Source organism: Diabrotica virgifera, chromosome 3 (assembly GCF_917563875.1).
Source record: "Diabrotica virgifera virgifera chromosome 3, PGI_DIABVI_V3a".
Taxonomy (NCBI): domain Eukaryota; kingdom Metazoa; phylum Arthropoda; class Insecta; order Coleoptera; family Chrysomelidae; genus Diabrotica; species Diabrotica virgifera.
Genome location: NC_065445.1, coordinates 119,794,181 through 119,809,323, shown reverse-complemented (window position 1 = coordinate 119,809,323; position 15,143 = coordinate 119,794,181). Strand labels below are relative to the sequence as shown.

Below are 15,143 nucleotides of genomic sequence, written 5' to 3'. Positions count from 1 at the left end.
GCCGTATTTTATTTTCATGAAACGTGTTTTACGTTTCATGTTTAATGTTTTACGTTTCATGTTTCGTTGGTGTGCGGCTCGCCTTAGGGAAGCCGCACACCAAAGAAAGATGAAACGTAGAAGATGAAACATGAAACGTAAAACACGTTTCATGAAAATGAAACCCTGCTAAATAAATAGTAGCAGCCCACCAATAAAACGAGTGTGATTCATGTGCGTGAAAGTAAACTAAATAAACCGAGCACTAGGTAAAGATCTGTTCTAATGTGACATTCTTGTTCAGAAACCCCAAAAACCACCTGAGTAATCTGTCTGTATCAATTTACTGCCGAATTAATATATAAATATGGTACAGAAAATGCTTAACAAATAAAAGGTACCATAAAATATCATTTTATTATACTAAAATACAGGGCGTCCCATTTAAGAAAACTCAGAAAATACTCATTACGAGTTTCAACCAACCCCGTATACTAAAATTAAAAATTTTGGTATACTATTAATAACTGACAACAGTAGACTATATTAAAAATCGTTTAAACATAAATTAATAGAAGTTTGGATATCAAATCACTAACAATATGTATAGGGTGTGAATGTTCCTACAAAATTAACAAAAAAACGTAATTATATTTTAAACTACCTCGTATAATAGTGTAGTAATAAATCGTATAATATTTCAAAACACTATATTTTATTAAAGAGAACATCGAGTAGAATCCAAAAATGTAAAAATATACAGGGTATTCCATTTAAAAAAACATAAATTTGTGTCACCCTGTGAAAACGGGTAGCCCTGTATATTAGAAAATACTGTTAAATCATAGTCCTATATGTGGCCCATGTTTTACCTAAATAACCTTTTTTCGTATATCTTACGACAAACAAGTAATTGGACTTTGTCACACTAATGCGCCACCCTGTATACAAAATAACCATAAAACCATCCTCTTTGTAAATAGACTTATATTAAGATTCTTGAAACATGTGCAAAATGGCATGACTCAGAAAATCGTTGACTTTTTCACGAATTTTCTTACAAATCTAGGACTCCTGCCGTCTTACAAGAACCGTTTAACCTTCCTGCCGAGTACCGAAAAGGTATTGATTGCATTTGAGTATTATAAATTTTTAAAGGCAGGACTAAGAAAATCACGGAATCAGGGTGAAAATTTTCCGCAGAATTTTCCAAGGGACAAGTATACTTAAACATTAGGAGACGTCATGCCAATATTTTTTTTGATCATTTTGAAATAAATATGTTTAGTTTATTTAGTTGGCAGGACCTAGAAAATCATGAAAATTTCATTATTTTCCTTACATGTTTGTATACATATATACTCCGTTAACCCGTTTGCAACCCTCCTGCCCAAAAAATTTTCTTCATAAAATCGATAGTATCCTGTCTATCTACGGATATGGCAGGACTTAGAAATTCATCGCAAAACCCTATTTTTATTTTTTGGGAAAAACTAATTTTTACAGGAAAATGTCACAGGAAATTTGTGGATGTTTCCACAGATTGTAAGTACATCTTCTACCCTTCCAGTATTGCAAAAGGCAGGACTTAGAAAATCGTGGCTGAACTTCTGTATAATATCTCCCGGTCTATCACTGTTAATCTTACATCAACTACAATGATTCTTCACACTGCTGTAGATTAAAATACTGCTCCAAATAAAATCAATTTTATTTTTTTTCAAGAAAATTATGAACGCATGCATAATATTAAAAAAATGGTGGAGGTTCTTAAATAGTTATTTATGATATAAGTGGTAAAAATACAATTTTAAGGCATAGTCCATATGGTGAGACCGCTCCCGTCTGAAAAACATTTCTAATTCGGTTTCTCTACGGATTCATATTCAAAAATGTCCCCTTTAAACAAATCTGAAGGGTGCCAGACGGAATTTTTAGGCAGAAATTGTTTAAACAATTTTTTTAAACAAATACATAAGATCACCTTTTATTGCTCCAAAAAATATATTTTTAGGTTTTTTGGGTCATTCTAAACAAGAATGGTATCTTGTGATTTTTCTCAAACATGGATAGTTTTCGAGTTATAAGCGACTTAAAATCTAAAAAAATGCGAGAATACGCATTTTCGAGGCTTAAAAACTCAAATTTAAATTAGTATTTTTAAGGACGCCAATTTAGGCGAGCGGGAGATACCCCTAAAATGACCAGGTACTGACCACGGAGGGCCGAAGGGCTAACTTTATTCATACTTTATATTTTCGAGGGTGCTGAAAACGAAAATGAGGTTTATTTTGAATTTTATGTGGGAGAACATTGTCAAAATCGCAATTTTAACCTAAAAATAAAAAAAAATCACGTTTTTTTGCGTTTAAAATTTTTTAAAGTAAAAGGTACAGATTCTTGAATTGCAAAGTTTAATCGCAAAAGTTAAGAGGTAAAATTTAAAATTTATCTTATTAATTACGTTTATGTTAAAACATAGAGTACAAAGAAGTTTTCTGGAAAGTTTTAGTTACAAATGTTTAATAGAACAAAAATTGCGCCACTTTTAATATAGACGTTATACGTCCCCAAAATAGCGCTTATTTTTCGACATACTGACCATGGGAGGTGAATGGCTAATGTTGGTCTTATTTTATGTTTTCGATGGTGCTGACAATGAAAAAGAGGTTTATTTTGAATTTTATGTGACGGAACGTTGTCAAAATCACAATTTTAACCTAAAAGTGAAAAAAAAGTGAACACACGAATTTTTACGTTTAACTCGCTACAACTCTGTTCCATTTTAATATGTTTTTTCTAAAATTTCTACGGCATATATTTCTTACCTGCTAGTGAAGACTATGAAAGTAACTGTAGTCTTTCAGTCTTTTTTTTTGTAAAAGTTATGAATTTTTAAAAATTAAAAGTGCAGATTCGTGAATTGTAGAGTTAAATCGCAAAAATTAAGTGACAAAATTTAAAATTTATCTATTTGATTACGTTTATGTTAAACCATAGAGTTCAAAGAAGTTTTATGGGGAGTTTTAGGTCTAGATGTGTTATAGAAAAAATATGGTGCAACTTTTAATTATAAGAAAAACGTGGTTTAACTTTTTTTTATTTTTAGGGCAAAATTGCGATTTTGACAATTTTCTCCCACCTAAAATTTAAAATAAACTTGATTTTCGTTTTCGGCACCATCAAAAACATAAAGTAAGACCAAAATTAGCCATTCACCACCAATGATCAGTATCTCGAAAAATTAGCGTTATTTTGGGGATTTATAACGTAGATGTTAAACGTTGCACCATTTGTTTTCTATAAAACATTTTGATCCAAAACTTTCCAGAAAACTTTTTTGTACTTATGTTTTATTTTTGAATTTGATTTAAAATCTATATTTTAAATTTTGTCAGTCAAATTTTGCGATAGAACTTTGCAATTCACGAATCTGCACCTTGTACTTTAAAAGATTCATAACTTTTACTAGAATAAGACTAAAATCTTAAAGCAGAAACCATTGTCTTCAAAAAAAGTGAGTGATATATAGTGTAGAAACTAGTGTAGAAAAAGATATTAAAACGAACCAGAGTTGTAGCGAGCTAAACGCAAAAAAACGTGATTTAATTTTTTTTATTTTTAGGGTACAATTACAATTTTGACAATATTCCCCCACCTAAAATTTAAAATAAATTTTATTTTCGTTTTCATCACGGTCAAAAACATAATCTAAGACCAAAATTAGCCATTCTCCACCCATGGTCAGTACCTCGAAAAATGAGCGTTATATTGGGCATTTCTAATGTAGACATTAAAAGTTGCACCATTTTTTTTCTATAAAACATTTTGATCTAAAACTTTCCAGAAAACTTCTTTGTACTCTTTATTTTAACATAAACGTAATTAAAAACCTAAATTTTAAACTTCGTCACACAACTTTTGCAATTAAACTTTGCAATGCACAAATCCGCACCTTTTCCTTTGAAAAATTCATAACCTTTATTAGGATAAGAATAAAAGCTTGAAACAGGTACCGTTGTCTTCAGAAATATGAGAGCTATATACTGTAAAAATTTTAGAAAAAAATATTAAAACTTAACAAAGTTGTAGCGAGGTAAACGCAAAAACATGTGATTTCATTGTTTTTTATTTTTAGGTTAAAATTGCGATTTTGACAATGTTCCCCCACATAAAATTCAAAATAAACCTCATTTTCGTTTTCAGCGCCCTCGAAAATATAAAGTATGAATAAACTTAGCCCTTCGGCCCTCCGTGGTCGGTATCTCGAAAACTAAGCGCTTTTTTGAGGGTGTCCCGCTCGTGTAAATAACTTGGATTAAAGTTTAAACATTCCTTTTCAAGATTCCGAAGAGTGATTGGGTCTAACTTCAATTTAGACCGTAGTTTTTTAATTGTTAATTATGCGTGTCCATCCGGTTTTTTGCCGGTGCGGCGCGCACTATTTTCAAAAATCTCCGAAAAATATTTTTTCTAAATTCTTTGGGACATTCTAAATAAAATAAGTATCTTGACATTTTTCTCAAAAGTTAATAGTTTTAAAGTTATAAGCGATTTAAAATCCGAAAAATGACAAAAAAACACATTTTCGCATTTTAAATCGCTTATAACTTTAAAACTAGTAACTTTTGAGAAAAATGTCAAGAAACTTATTTTATTTAGAATGTCCCAAAGAATCTAGAAAAAATATTTATCGAAGGAAAATAATTGACTTTTGAAAATAGTGCGCGCTACACCGGCAAAAAAACCGGATGGACACGCATAATTAACAATTAAAAAACTACGGTCTAAATTGAAGTTAGACCCGATCACTGTTCGGAATCTTGAAAAGGAATGTTTAAACTTTAATCCAAGTTATTGGCACCCTTTAAAATACTAATTTAAATATGAGTTTTTAAGCCTCGAAGATGCGTATTTTCGCATTTCTTAGATTTTAAATCGCCTATAACTCGAAAACTGTCAATTTTTGAGAAAAATCACAAGATACCTTTCTTATTTAGAATGACCCAAAAACCCTAAAAATATATAGTTTTTGCAGCAATAAAAGGTGATCTTATGTATTTGTTTAAAAAATTGTTTAAACAATTTCTGCCCAAAAATTCCGTCCGGCACCCTTCAGATTTGTTTAAAGGGGACATTTTTGAATAGGAATCCGCAGAGAAACCGAATTAGAAATGTTTTTCCGACGGGAGCGGTCTCACCACATGGACCAGCACGCATGTGAAGGTTTGCAGAATGAGCGAAGCGAATTCTCCAATTCACATGAGTGCCTTAAAAATGTAATTTTAACACGTATATCATATAATATTTTTTCTACAAACGTCTTATAATATATCAACAATTATAATTTATTCATTCTCAATTACAGGACAATATCTATAAAAACTTTTACTTGAACTTGACTGACATTCCATTTTTATATTTTTCTTGACATTACATCAAAACTGCCTATACTGTCAATACGTAAATCATAACAACTATAGAATAACATCTTACTTTTATTGTTGTATATGTTACAGTTCAAGTTGATTATCCAGTTGGAGTTGACTCCAACTAGTTGGAGTCAACTCTAACGGCTGGTTTCAGTAAAAGTTGATTATAAATATAAAACGAAGATTTATATTCAACATTTACTAGTAAAAGTAGACTCCAACTAGGAAAAGTATACTCTTCCCAATGCCATTTAGTAAAAGTTGATTCTGATTCACACAAACAGCCGATTCTAGAAATTAAATGTTACTGAATATGTTCAAATTAGTCTAGGCTGTATCGTCGCCCCCGTTAGGTAAATTATTCCAGTTCGATTTTTTTGCACAAACTTACTCAAAAAGAGGTCCTTATAACGAATCCACAGGGTGTCAGATGGTACTGTGGTCGAAAAATTGTTTAAACAATTTTTTTAAACAAACTCACAAAAAAAATAATTTACGACAATTTTCTTTACATCATTTGGGTCATTCGGAGCAAAAGAGGTCTTTTGTGATTTTTCTGTAAAATTTATTGTTCTCGAGTTATACGCGATTTAAAATTTGCAAAATACGAAAATGACCATTTTCAAGGCTTAATAACTCACTTAAAAATTATTATTATGAAAGTCCGAAAGTCACCAAATAAAATTTTAACGACCCCCTACAAGATACTGAAGAAATGTTTATTATTTTATTACTAAGCGGTTACATATTTTTAATTATTAACAATGAGCGCTAGGAGCGTATTGACGCAGCTATAAATGTGAGTTCGAGTGAGATGCATCATTGCACCATTTTGACATTTAAAAATTCAAACTTCTGTCAAACCACAAAAGTGTCAAAACTTTTTTTGTAATTTATTGCTCACATATCATCACCATGACAAGGCGAAAGTTCTTCTTCTTGTGGTGCTTTCTCCTTTAGTGGAGGTTAGCGACTACACTGGCAAATCTGTCTCTGTCCAATGCAGCTCTAAACAAAGATGTTGAATCAAGGCCGGTCCAGTCTCTGATATTTCTAATCCATGAAATCTGGCGCCTACCGCGACCCGTTTTCCTTCAATCTTACCCTGGATGATCAGTTGCGTGAGGCGGTACTTTTCGTTTCTCATTATGTGTCCCAGGTAGCTAACTTTTCCGACTTTAATGATTTTTAGCAGTTCCCTATCTGTACCTATTCTCCTCGAGAACATATTCGTTGGTGGTGTGGGTTGTCCAAGGTATTTTCAAGTCTCTTCTATAAAGCCAGAGTTCAAAGGCGTCCAACTTGTTCATCAGTGTTGTGTTGTGTCCAGGCCTCCGTTCCATACAAAAGTATTGACCACACAAAGCAATGCAGAAAACGACATCTAAGGCTGATATTAATGATACTGTTACAAAATAAGCTTTTCATTTTGATAAACCCCTGTCGGGCTACCTCTATTCTCGCTCAGCAACCAAGATATTTGTACTGGCTTACGTATTCAAGCTGTTGGTGTTTCACATATTTATTGGAAGAGCTAAATTTTTGTTCCTTGATATTCTTATAACTTTGGTTTTCGCAGTATTGATCTTCATCCCCATTTTTTCACAACTCTCAGTAACCCTATCCAACAGTATCTGCAGCCTATGGTCCGAATCAGTCATTAATACTGTGTCATCTGCATAGCTGATGTTATTTACTCTCTGACCGTTTATCCTGATTCCTTCTGAAGGGTGCGATAAAGAGTTCGCAATTATTACCTCAGAGTAGACGTTAAAAGTATGGGTGATAGCACACAACCCTGTCTAACACCTCGTTGTATTTCAATTGGCCTTGACGTATTACCATTGGTCTTTATGATTGCTGTCTGATTCCAATAAATAGCCTCTATAATTTTAGAATCTCTTTTGTCGACTCCGATGTCGTTCAATCTTTCTATCAAGGTCTTGTGCTTCACCCTATCGAACGCTTTCTCAAAATCTATGAAACAGATAAAAAGGTCTGCTTGCTGATCTTTGTATCTTTGTGCCAGAGTTTGAAGACAGAATATTGCTTCTCGTGTCCCCATACCTTTCCTGAAGCCAAATTGTTCTTGACCGGTGACCTCATCACATTTTTTATAATATATTCTGTTCTGTATGATACGCAAGAAAAGCTTCAGAATGTTATTTAATATACTTATAAGGCGGAAGTCCTGGCATAATTTGGCGTTCTTCTTTTTAGGCAGTGGTATGAAGACTGATCCAAGCCATATTTTAGGGATAGTCCCTGTATTCTAAACATTATTAAATAGTCCAAGAAGAAGTTTCCCTCGTTGATTAACTACAATAGCTCAGCTGGTATTTCATCTTTTCCTACATATTTGTTGTTTTTTAGTTGACGTAGAGCATATTCCAGTTCGGACTTCAGTATTGGAAGACCTTCGTCGTTTTCGGTATTTAATGTAGGAGGTTCTCTGATGTCATAGACGAGTTCCTTTATATAGTCTTCCCACATGTTTATTTGTTCTTCAGGGCTTGAAATCAGTTTGCCTTCTGCGTTGATTAGATTATTTGGTCCTTGTGAGTATGTCGTGCCTGTGAATTCTTTGAGTTTCTTATACAGATGGAAGTCATCATGTTTTTTATATAAGTTTTCGATTTCTTCACATTGTTCTGTTATCCATTTTTCTTTTGCAATTTTTATTTTTTATTTAATGGTTCTATTTAATGCTCTGTACATTGCTTTGTGCTGTTTGCATTTTCTTCTTTCATCCATTAAATCCAATATTTCCTCTGTCATCCATCTTTGCTTCCGTGGTCGCTGTTTTGTGAGCATTTCAGTTGCCGTTGCAAGGGCGTGTCTGATTTCCTCCCGAAGGCGAAAGTTAAGGATGTTTAATTATATGAAAGTGTGCTAAAAAACAGTGCGAAAAAGTAAAACGCATTTAAAATAAATTGTTACTTCAGACACACTTTAAACTCTTCATGTACTGCTATCTATATTTACAATTTTCACACAATAAAACCTTTACATTTTACATAATATGAGATAGAGTAGATAAAAATTATTTTTGTGAATTTGGTTAACAAAACTTGGTTAAACAATTTTTCGACCGCGGTACCGCGTGACATCCTGTGTATTTGTTATAAGGATTGTTATACGGATGTATTTCTTTAAGTACGTTTGTGCAAAAAATCGAATCAGAATAATTTACCTAACGGGGGCGACGTTACAGACTATACTAATACGTAATTGAAACGGTCAAAACAAAGAAACGCACACTCATCAAAAATGCACTTGAGATTCTGGTATAATCAACATTTACTGAATCGATCCAGGAAGAGTCAACTCCAACTAGTAAAAGTTGATTTAAATTTTTAAAATCAACTTTTACTGCTCGTTTCAGTTGGAACTAGTTGGAGTCAACTCTAACTGAGAATCAACTTGAACTGTAACATATATACTAACAAATTTTAATAGTTTTTTTCTACAAACGTGTTAATGCAATAAAAAAACAGTTTAAATTGAATTTTAAAAAAACCTTTTAAACCACCTTTTGCAAATTGCGCAAGTTGTACTATTAATATTAATGTTAATAAATGAAATATAAATATTTTGACATCATAAAACGATTTGTCTTGATCAAATCGTTTTTCAATACTTCCCATAATTCTTTATTCTGCAGAGTACATACATATTTTAAGGAAATTTGAAAACCATAAATATACTTAAATGTATGAAAATAAATATTATCTGTAGCAATCTACTTATGTATAATATAGTCTTATTCATTTACTTACGGTATTTATTTAACTGTATTTTACCTTTAAAAAAATTTAAATTGTTTTGAAATGTTATACAAGATTAAATTAGAAATTAAATGAAAAATTAAAAAATATTTTTTTTGTTACAAAAACTATTTTACAAAAATTTTTGTAAAAAAAACCTATCTGGCCGGCCTCAAGAGGCCGCGGCCTCTCGGTGATTGCACCGATTCATTTATTTGGCCAGCACGCCACTGACATTACATAGAGAGTAGGAATAGATAGATACAAAAAATGTGCAAATAGAAAAACTACATATTTAATTTCTAGGATAAATTTTGCATATAATAGGATAGTACTTGTACTCATGAAATTTGCTATTATTTGTAAATTAATTTAACTTTAAAATATATTAATAGAAAGATTAACTTACTTTAAAAAATATTTGATTGTAGATTACTCTGTATTTAGACCGGTATATATTTTCAATTATTATTAATCATTCAGACAATAAGTGAGCCTAATTTATACACCACAATACACAAAAAAATGAAAAATAGATCTGAAAATGTAAAAATAATTCCGATTAATAAATCTTACGGCTAATTTATAAAATAAAGTAGTCTAATTTTAAATATTTAAGAATTTTTTGTATAACTCATTTTACGTATTTGTATAGACGAGATTTAATAATTTGGTTGTAGAAGCTGATATAACCCTTCGCCTTAAATTAACGACATTCACGCTTTTAGAAAGCGCTATACTTGACTTCTATGTGTATTAAACGTGTTTAATAAATATTTTTTACAGTGATATTGGTTGTTAATCTTCAAAAATAATTTCTTGTAATAGCAAAAAATATCTTAGAAGAAAGTTTGTTGTGCATCAATTCACTTTTTATAAATTAAGCCAGTGCTGTTTTTGTGACGGTACGCGCCGGTACGCCGTACCGGCACCTCTTGGGACAAAAAATAAAAAAATCGACAAAATTATAGACAAATGCCTGAATTCTTCCCTTGCTCCCAAATAGCTTTAAAACGCCATTATTGAGAATAAATTTAAAAAGTTTTCCCGGGGGCGGACCCCTCTTATGAACAATCCCCAGACCCCCAGGAACATTGCGTACCGGAACCATTGCGTACCGGAACCTTATATTGTTACAAAAACAGCACTGAATTAAGCTAATACCGAAATACCGGTATTTTTATTATAAATACCGGTATCGAATACTGGACAAAAATCGTCAGGGATCCCGGTATTCGGGATCCCGGAATTCCGGTATTGTAAGCCCTAGTACAATTACACACCACTTGAAGATACACAGATGGTGTTCGAAGGAATCTTTTATATAACAAGTTTTACAACAAAATATATTTTCGGCGAGGCATGGCAAACCGCATGTCAGTGGTTAAGGGTTAAACCATTTTTCTTTAAATTTCTCTTCTAGGATTATTATTCGGATTTGATAGCAAATGATTCCATAACCTTCTTAAGACATTCTAAGAAACAGTACCACAATAAGCCAGTGATGTTGATGATGTCGTTTCCAGCACCTCATGGTCCTGAAGATTCAGCACCTCAGTTTTCTCACTTATTTTTCAATGTAACAACACACCAGTAAGTTTCATTTAATTTAAATAAACATAAAGAAGCCTTTTATTGTAATCTTTGACTCAGATAATAACGTAATTTAAAATTGCGCAAATAAGTAATACGATACGAAAGAAATAGTTTTAGCCGTCAACGTAGATAAAACTAAAGCCCTAATATTAATAAGGAACTTGTAAAATTGGACGCCGCTAATATTAAAGTTGTCAAACAGCTCACATATACAGTGCTAGTCAAAAGTCCGTACCCCCCTCGTAACTTTTGAACGGTTATACTTATAATAGTGAAATTTGGAGGAAGGAAATGAACTGACGTATGCTTCTTAACTAGTCATGACAGGTGACGTAAAAGTGACAGATGACTTTACAGCGCCACTGTGACAGATAATTTTGAATGGTACCCTATGGTAAGCGATACCTCGTTTGATAGGTATTGAAAATACCCATTCAGCTATACTAATTTTGTTTGAGTTTAAACTCATTTGTATGAATAAATGAAATAATATAAAATTGTAGTTTCGCATTTAATTAATAAAAATTCAAACCTCCGCCTATGGTTACTTGTCAAAAAGGTTGACGTTGACGTAAAAACTACTAGAGAGCTGAAAAATGTCAACTTTTTTGACAAAATAACCATGGGCGGACATTTGAATTTTTAATAATTAAATGCGAAACTACAAAGTTATATTTATTTCATTTATTCACCAAAATCAAAATCAAATTAAACCCAAAAAAATTAGTATGACTGAATAGGTATTATCAATACCTTTCAAATGAGGTGTCACTTGCCATAAGGTCCCATTTAAAATGATCTGTCACAGTGGCGCTGTAAAGTCATCTGTCACTATTACGTCACCTGTCATGACTAGTTAAGAAGCGTAGGTCCGTTTATTTCCTCCCTCCAAATTTCACTATTATATGTATAACCGTTCAAAAGATACGAGGGGGGGTACGGACTTTTGACTAGCACTGTATAAAAGTACAGATAACTATGGACTATAGACAGCAGCGAGGAGTAGGAAATACGGAGGAGAATAATGCTAACAGAGCATACTTCTATCTGTCGTAGATGTTTAGATCCATAAGGAATTAAAGTTCAAAATATATAAAACCATCATATTATGATCAATAGCCACATATGGCGCAGAAGCATGGATCATGAACAAAAAACGTTATTAATACTCTTAAAAAGAAATATAAGAAGGATTTTTCTTCTTTAAGTGTCGTCTCACAATCGGATGTTGAATATTATCTTTTATCTACCGCTGCTCTGACAATTCTCTGAAGCTGCATTTAAACCAGTCCCAATGCCAGTCCATTTTTCAATCATGACACTCTCCTTCTTTCTATACTCCTGCTTCCTCTTATTTTTCCCTGTATTATTAGTCTTAGCATTTTATATCGTGTCTCTTCAAGTACCCAAGATATTTTAACTTTCTTATGTTTGTTGTGTTGATTATTTCGTATTATTTGTTCATTTCTCTTCTCGCAATATTGCCCTGTTCGTTTTCTGTCTTCTCTGTCCATGCTATTCTAAGCATCATTCTGTAATACCACATTTCAAATGACTAACTTATTTATGTGTTCTTGCTTCACTGTCCAGCTTTCAAGTCCATATTGTAGTATTGAACACACCTAACATCTCAAAGCTCTAACTTTCAGTTCTACTCTAAGGTTTTTATGGTATGTAGTAAATTGTTTTTCATTTTTACAAAAGATTTTCTTGCAGACGAATTTCTATCCTGTCCCTATTGAGATGAATATTGGCACCCATTTGCGACAATGATAGGTGGAGTTACCACAAGTTTTCAATCTTACACAGAGCCCTCTATCTATAGCAAAGGATGAAAAAATACAAAGATTGCGCTAGACTGGGCAAATCACCTTATAAGAATGGATAACAACAGAGATACATACCTAGTAAAACGCATAGTGGAACTGTGGTGAAACGTCGACCAGTAAATAGACCAAGGAAAAGGTGGATAGACTAAATGAGAACCAATGCTAAGCGATATTGAGAGTTGATAATTTGAAGAGGGCAGCCGAGGAAAGGAATTTTGAACATTAAACTATACTGTCTAAACGTTTCTTAGCTACAGTCATTAAAAGATCTATTGCCTAAGCAATATAGAGGTCAGGAGTTAACACAACCCTATTTTTCGAGTACTCAAAATTATCGAGTACCTACTATAACCTAAATAAAAACCTTTGACGGTATAAATTTTTCTTCAGAACATAATAAGTATTTTTATGAGTTCTTGACCTATAATGTTGGTACACTACACTAAGCATCAAAATTAACGCAACACCTTAAGAATGGGACATTTTTGATGTTTCGTATTTCCTAAACCTGTTGTCCGATTTGAGTGATTTTTTTTAGTATGTTATAGCATTATTTTTGCAGAATATTGATTTAATAATACTGTTGCTAGACAGGTAAATGTCATTGTATACCGGATGTAACAATCATTCCGTGTTTTTTCCTTAAAGTTCGGAACACCCTGTGGAATATTCTAGCATACAGGGCCGGACTGGCTCATGAAAAAGGCGCCAACCCAAATTCTAAAAAAGGCGCCAACCTAATCTCTAAACAAAGGCGCCAGACCCCTCTCCTAAGATTTTACATCAAACTTTTTATGCAAAGTAAATCAATATTACTCGTGAACTTTTTTAAGTTTAATTTTAATTTAACTCCATGAAGAATTTACTATTTTTATTGGAAATAGTAAATGATATTAAGATGCCTCAAAAATATAGCTTCAGTTTCCCAGTATCCGTTTTAGTCCGGAGACATTGGAGTGAGTCCTCAGTGGTGGTGCATCTGGAACAAACTATGAATGAATATGATATGGAACATCATCAACTACATCTACATCATAGTGAAGGGAACAAAGGACAAGTACTTAGCAAAGATGAAAAGAAGAAGGAGGAAACTTTAATCTTCGGAAGAAGAGGGTCTTCGGTTAGAAGATATCCGGTCAGAGGTAGGGACTTGACCAAAACGGATCTTACAGGAAAGAAAGCCTTGCAAAGGAGCTCCTCACTTGGGGAAAAAAGACCCAGAGAGAAGGAGGAGAACTCCGACATAAGACTATCGTAAGAGCAATGGGGAAACCAGAGTTACAAAATAATTTAGTGAGACTAATGTCTGACCATACAAACACGAAGGTCGAGATCAAGAATGATGTAGAAACCTTAAGAGTGTCACCGAAGACATGGAGAGCACTTTCAGACAAGTCACCCTCGGCAGCATTGAGAAACGAGATAGAAAGTGGAGAAAACCGGCGAGGAAGGAAGGACTAAGGAGACGGCAAGCGTGTCCACACCGATGGACTTCGAAAGTTCTTCCCCGAAAAACTTAGTAAAAGAGAGATAGAAATGATCGCAACGGTCCCGAACTCAGGTGAAAGAGGCTTTGAAAAAATAAACGACATTATAAAGTCGAATGGGAAGAAAATATCTATATGCAGTCGCCAAACCGGGAAGAGGGAATAAATCTGCAGGCGACTTAGTAGTGGTCATGGAGCCAAGACTTTCCGGTGAGGGGAAAAGGTACCACGACCTGATAAGGGAAAAACCGGTAGTATGTGAAGGAGGTACATACAGCCCAGGAGAGGTGAAGTACCTTTAACTTAATACTATAACCACAATTACAAGTAAGGGTCAGGAGGAAGAGAACAGGGGAAATCGTCAGACTATTTTCATGGTTCCTGTAGAGAAATGGGTGACGGGGATAAGAGACTACTGGCAATTCTTTTGAAATTGAGGGAAGACATGGAGACACTGGAGATCAGAGTAATTATATTATCATAGCCCCCATTACTCTTAATAATGGGAGGCTATAGAGGTAGGAACATCAGGCAGATCCTGAAAGTAGTCTCCATGGGTATGGACTTCCACCTCTCACTGAGGAGTACGAACGCGGGGACACAGGAGTGAATTTGAAGGGAGGTGGAAAATCCTACGCCGAGTTGCTAATCAAGGGTAGCGCAGACAGGAGGAAGGAGGGGATTAGCGTCAAAACCGCTAAGAAGACTAGGGGCGGGGACCTCAACGAAGTTGTGTGGCAGAAAAAGAACATAAGCCGAGCACCTGAAGAAGACTATCGTGGCCCGCACGGAGGGAAACACAATAGAAGATGTCCGGAGCTATCAGGACCGGCTGAAGATATTTTATATAGACGGATATGTCACAAAGAAAGAAATCCTGAGGATGGTTCGGAGGTATACCGGCCGGCAGCAGGAAGCCTAACGACGTCAAACTCGTCTCTATGGGAAAATGGAGAAGGCAATACAACCGTTACAGTCAGAATCGCAGCCAAGAAGACACTGTAAAGAGAACATATACCCATTGGCCGGAAGTCGTGCAAGATACGAGAGAGT

General features: G+C 33.9%; 1 protein-coding gene across 4 annotated transcripts in view; it reads left to right on the top strand.

The window, feature by feature from the left end:
- Positions 1 to 15,143, top strand: part of LOC126881275 (extracellular sulfatase SULF-1 homolog) — a 505,200-nt gene that overhangs the window by 426,388 nt on the left and 63,669 nt on the right. For all 4 annotated transcript variants that reach the window (XM_050645464.1, XM_050645461.1, XM_050645462.1 and 1 more), the window contains one exon: positions 10,602 to 10,771. In XM_050645464.1, the coding sequence (XP_050501421.1) occupies positions 10,602 to 10,771 (170 nt within the window). The remainder of the gene's footprint in view (positions 1 to 10,601; positions 10,772 to 15,143) is intronic.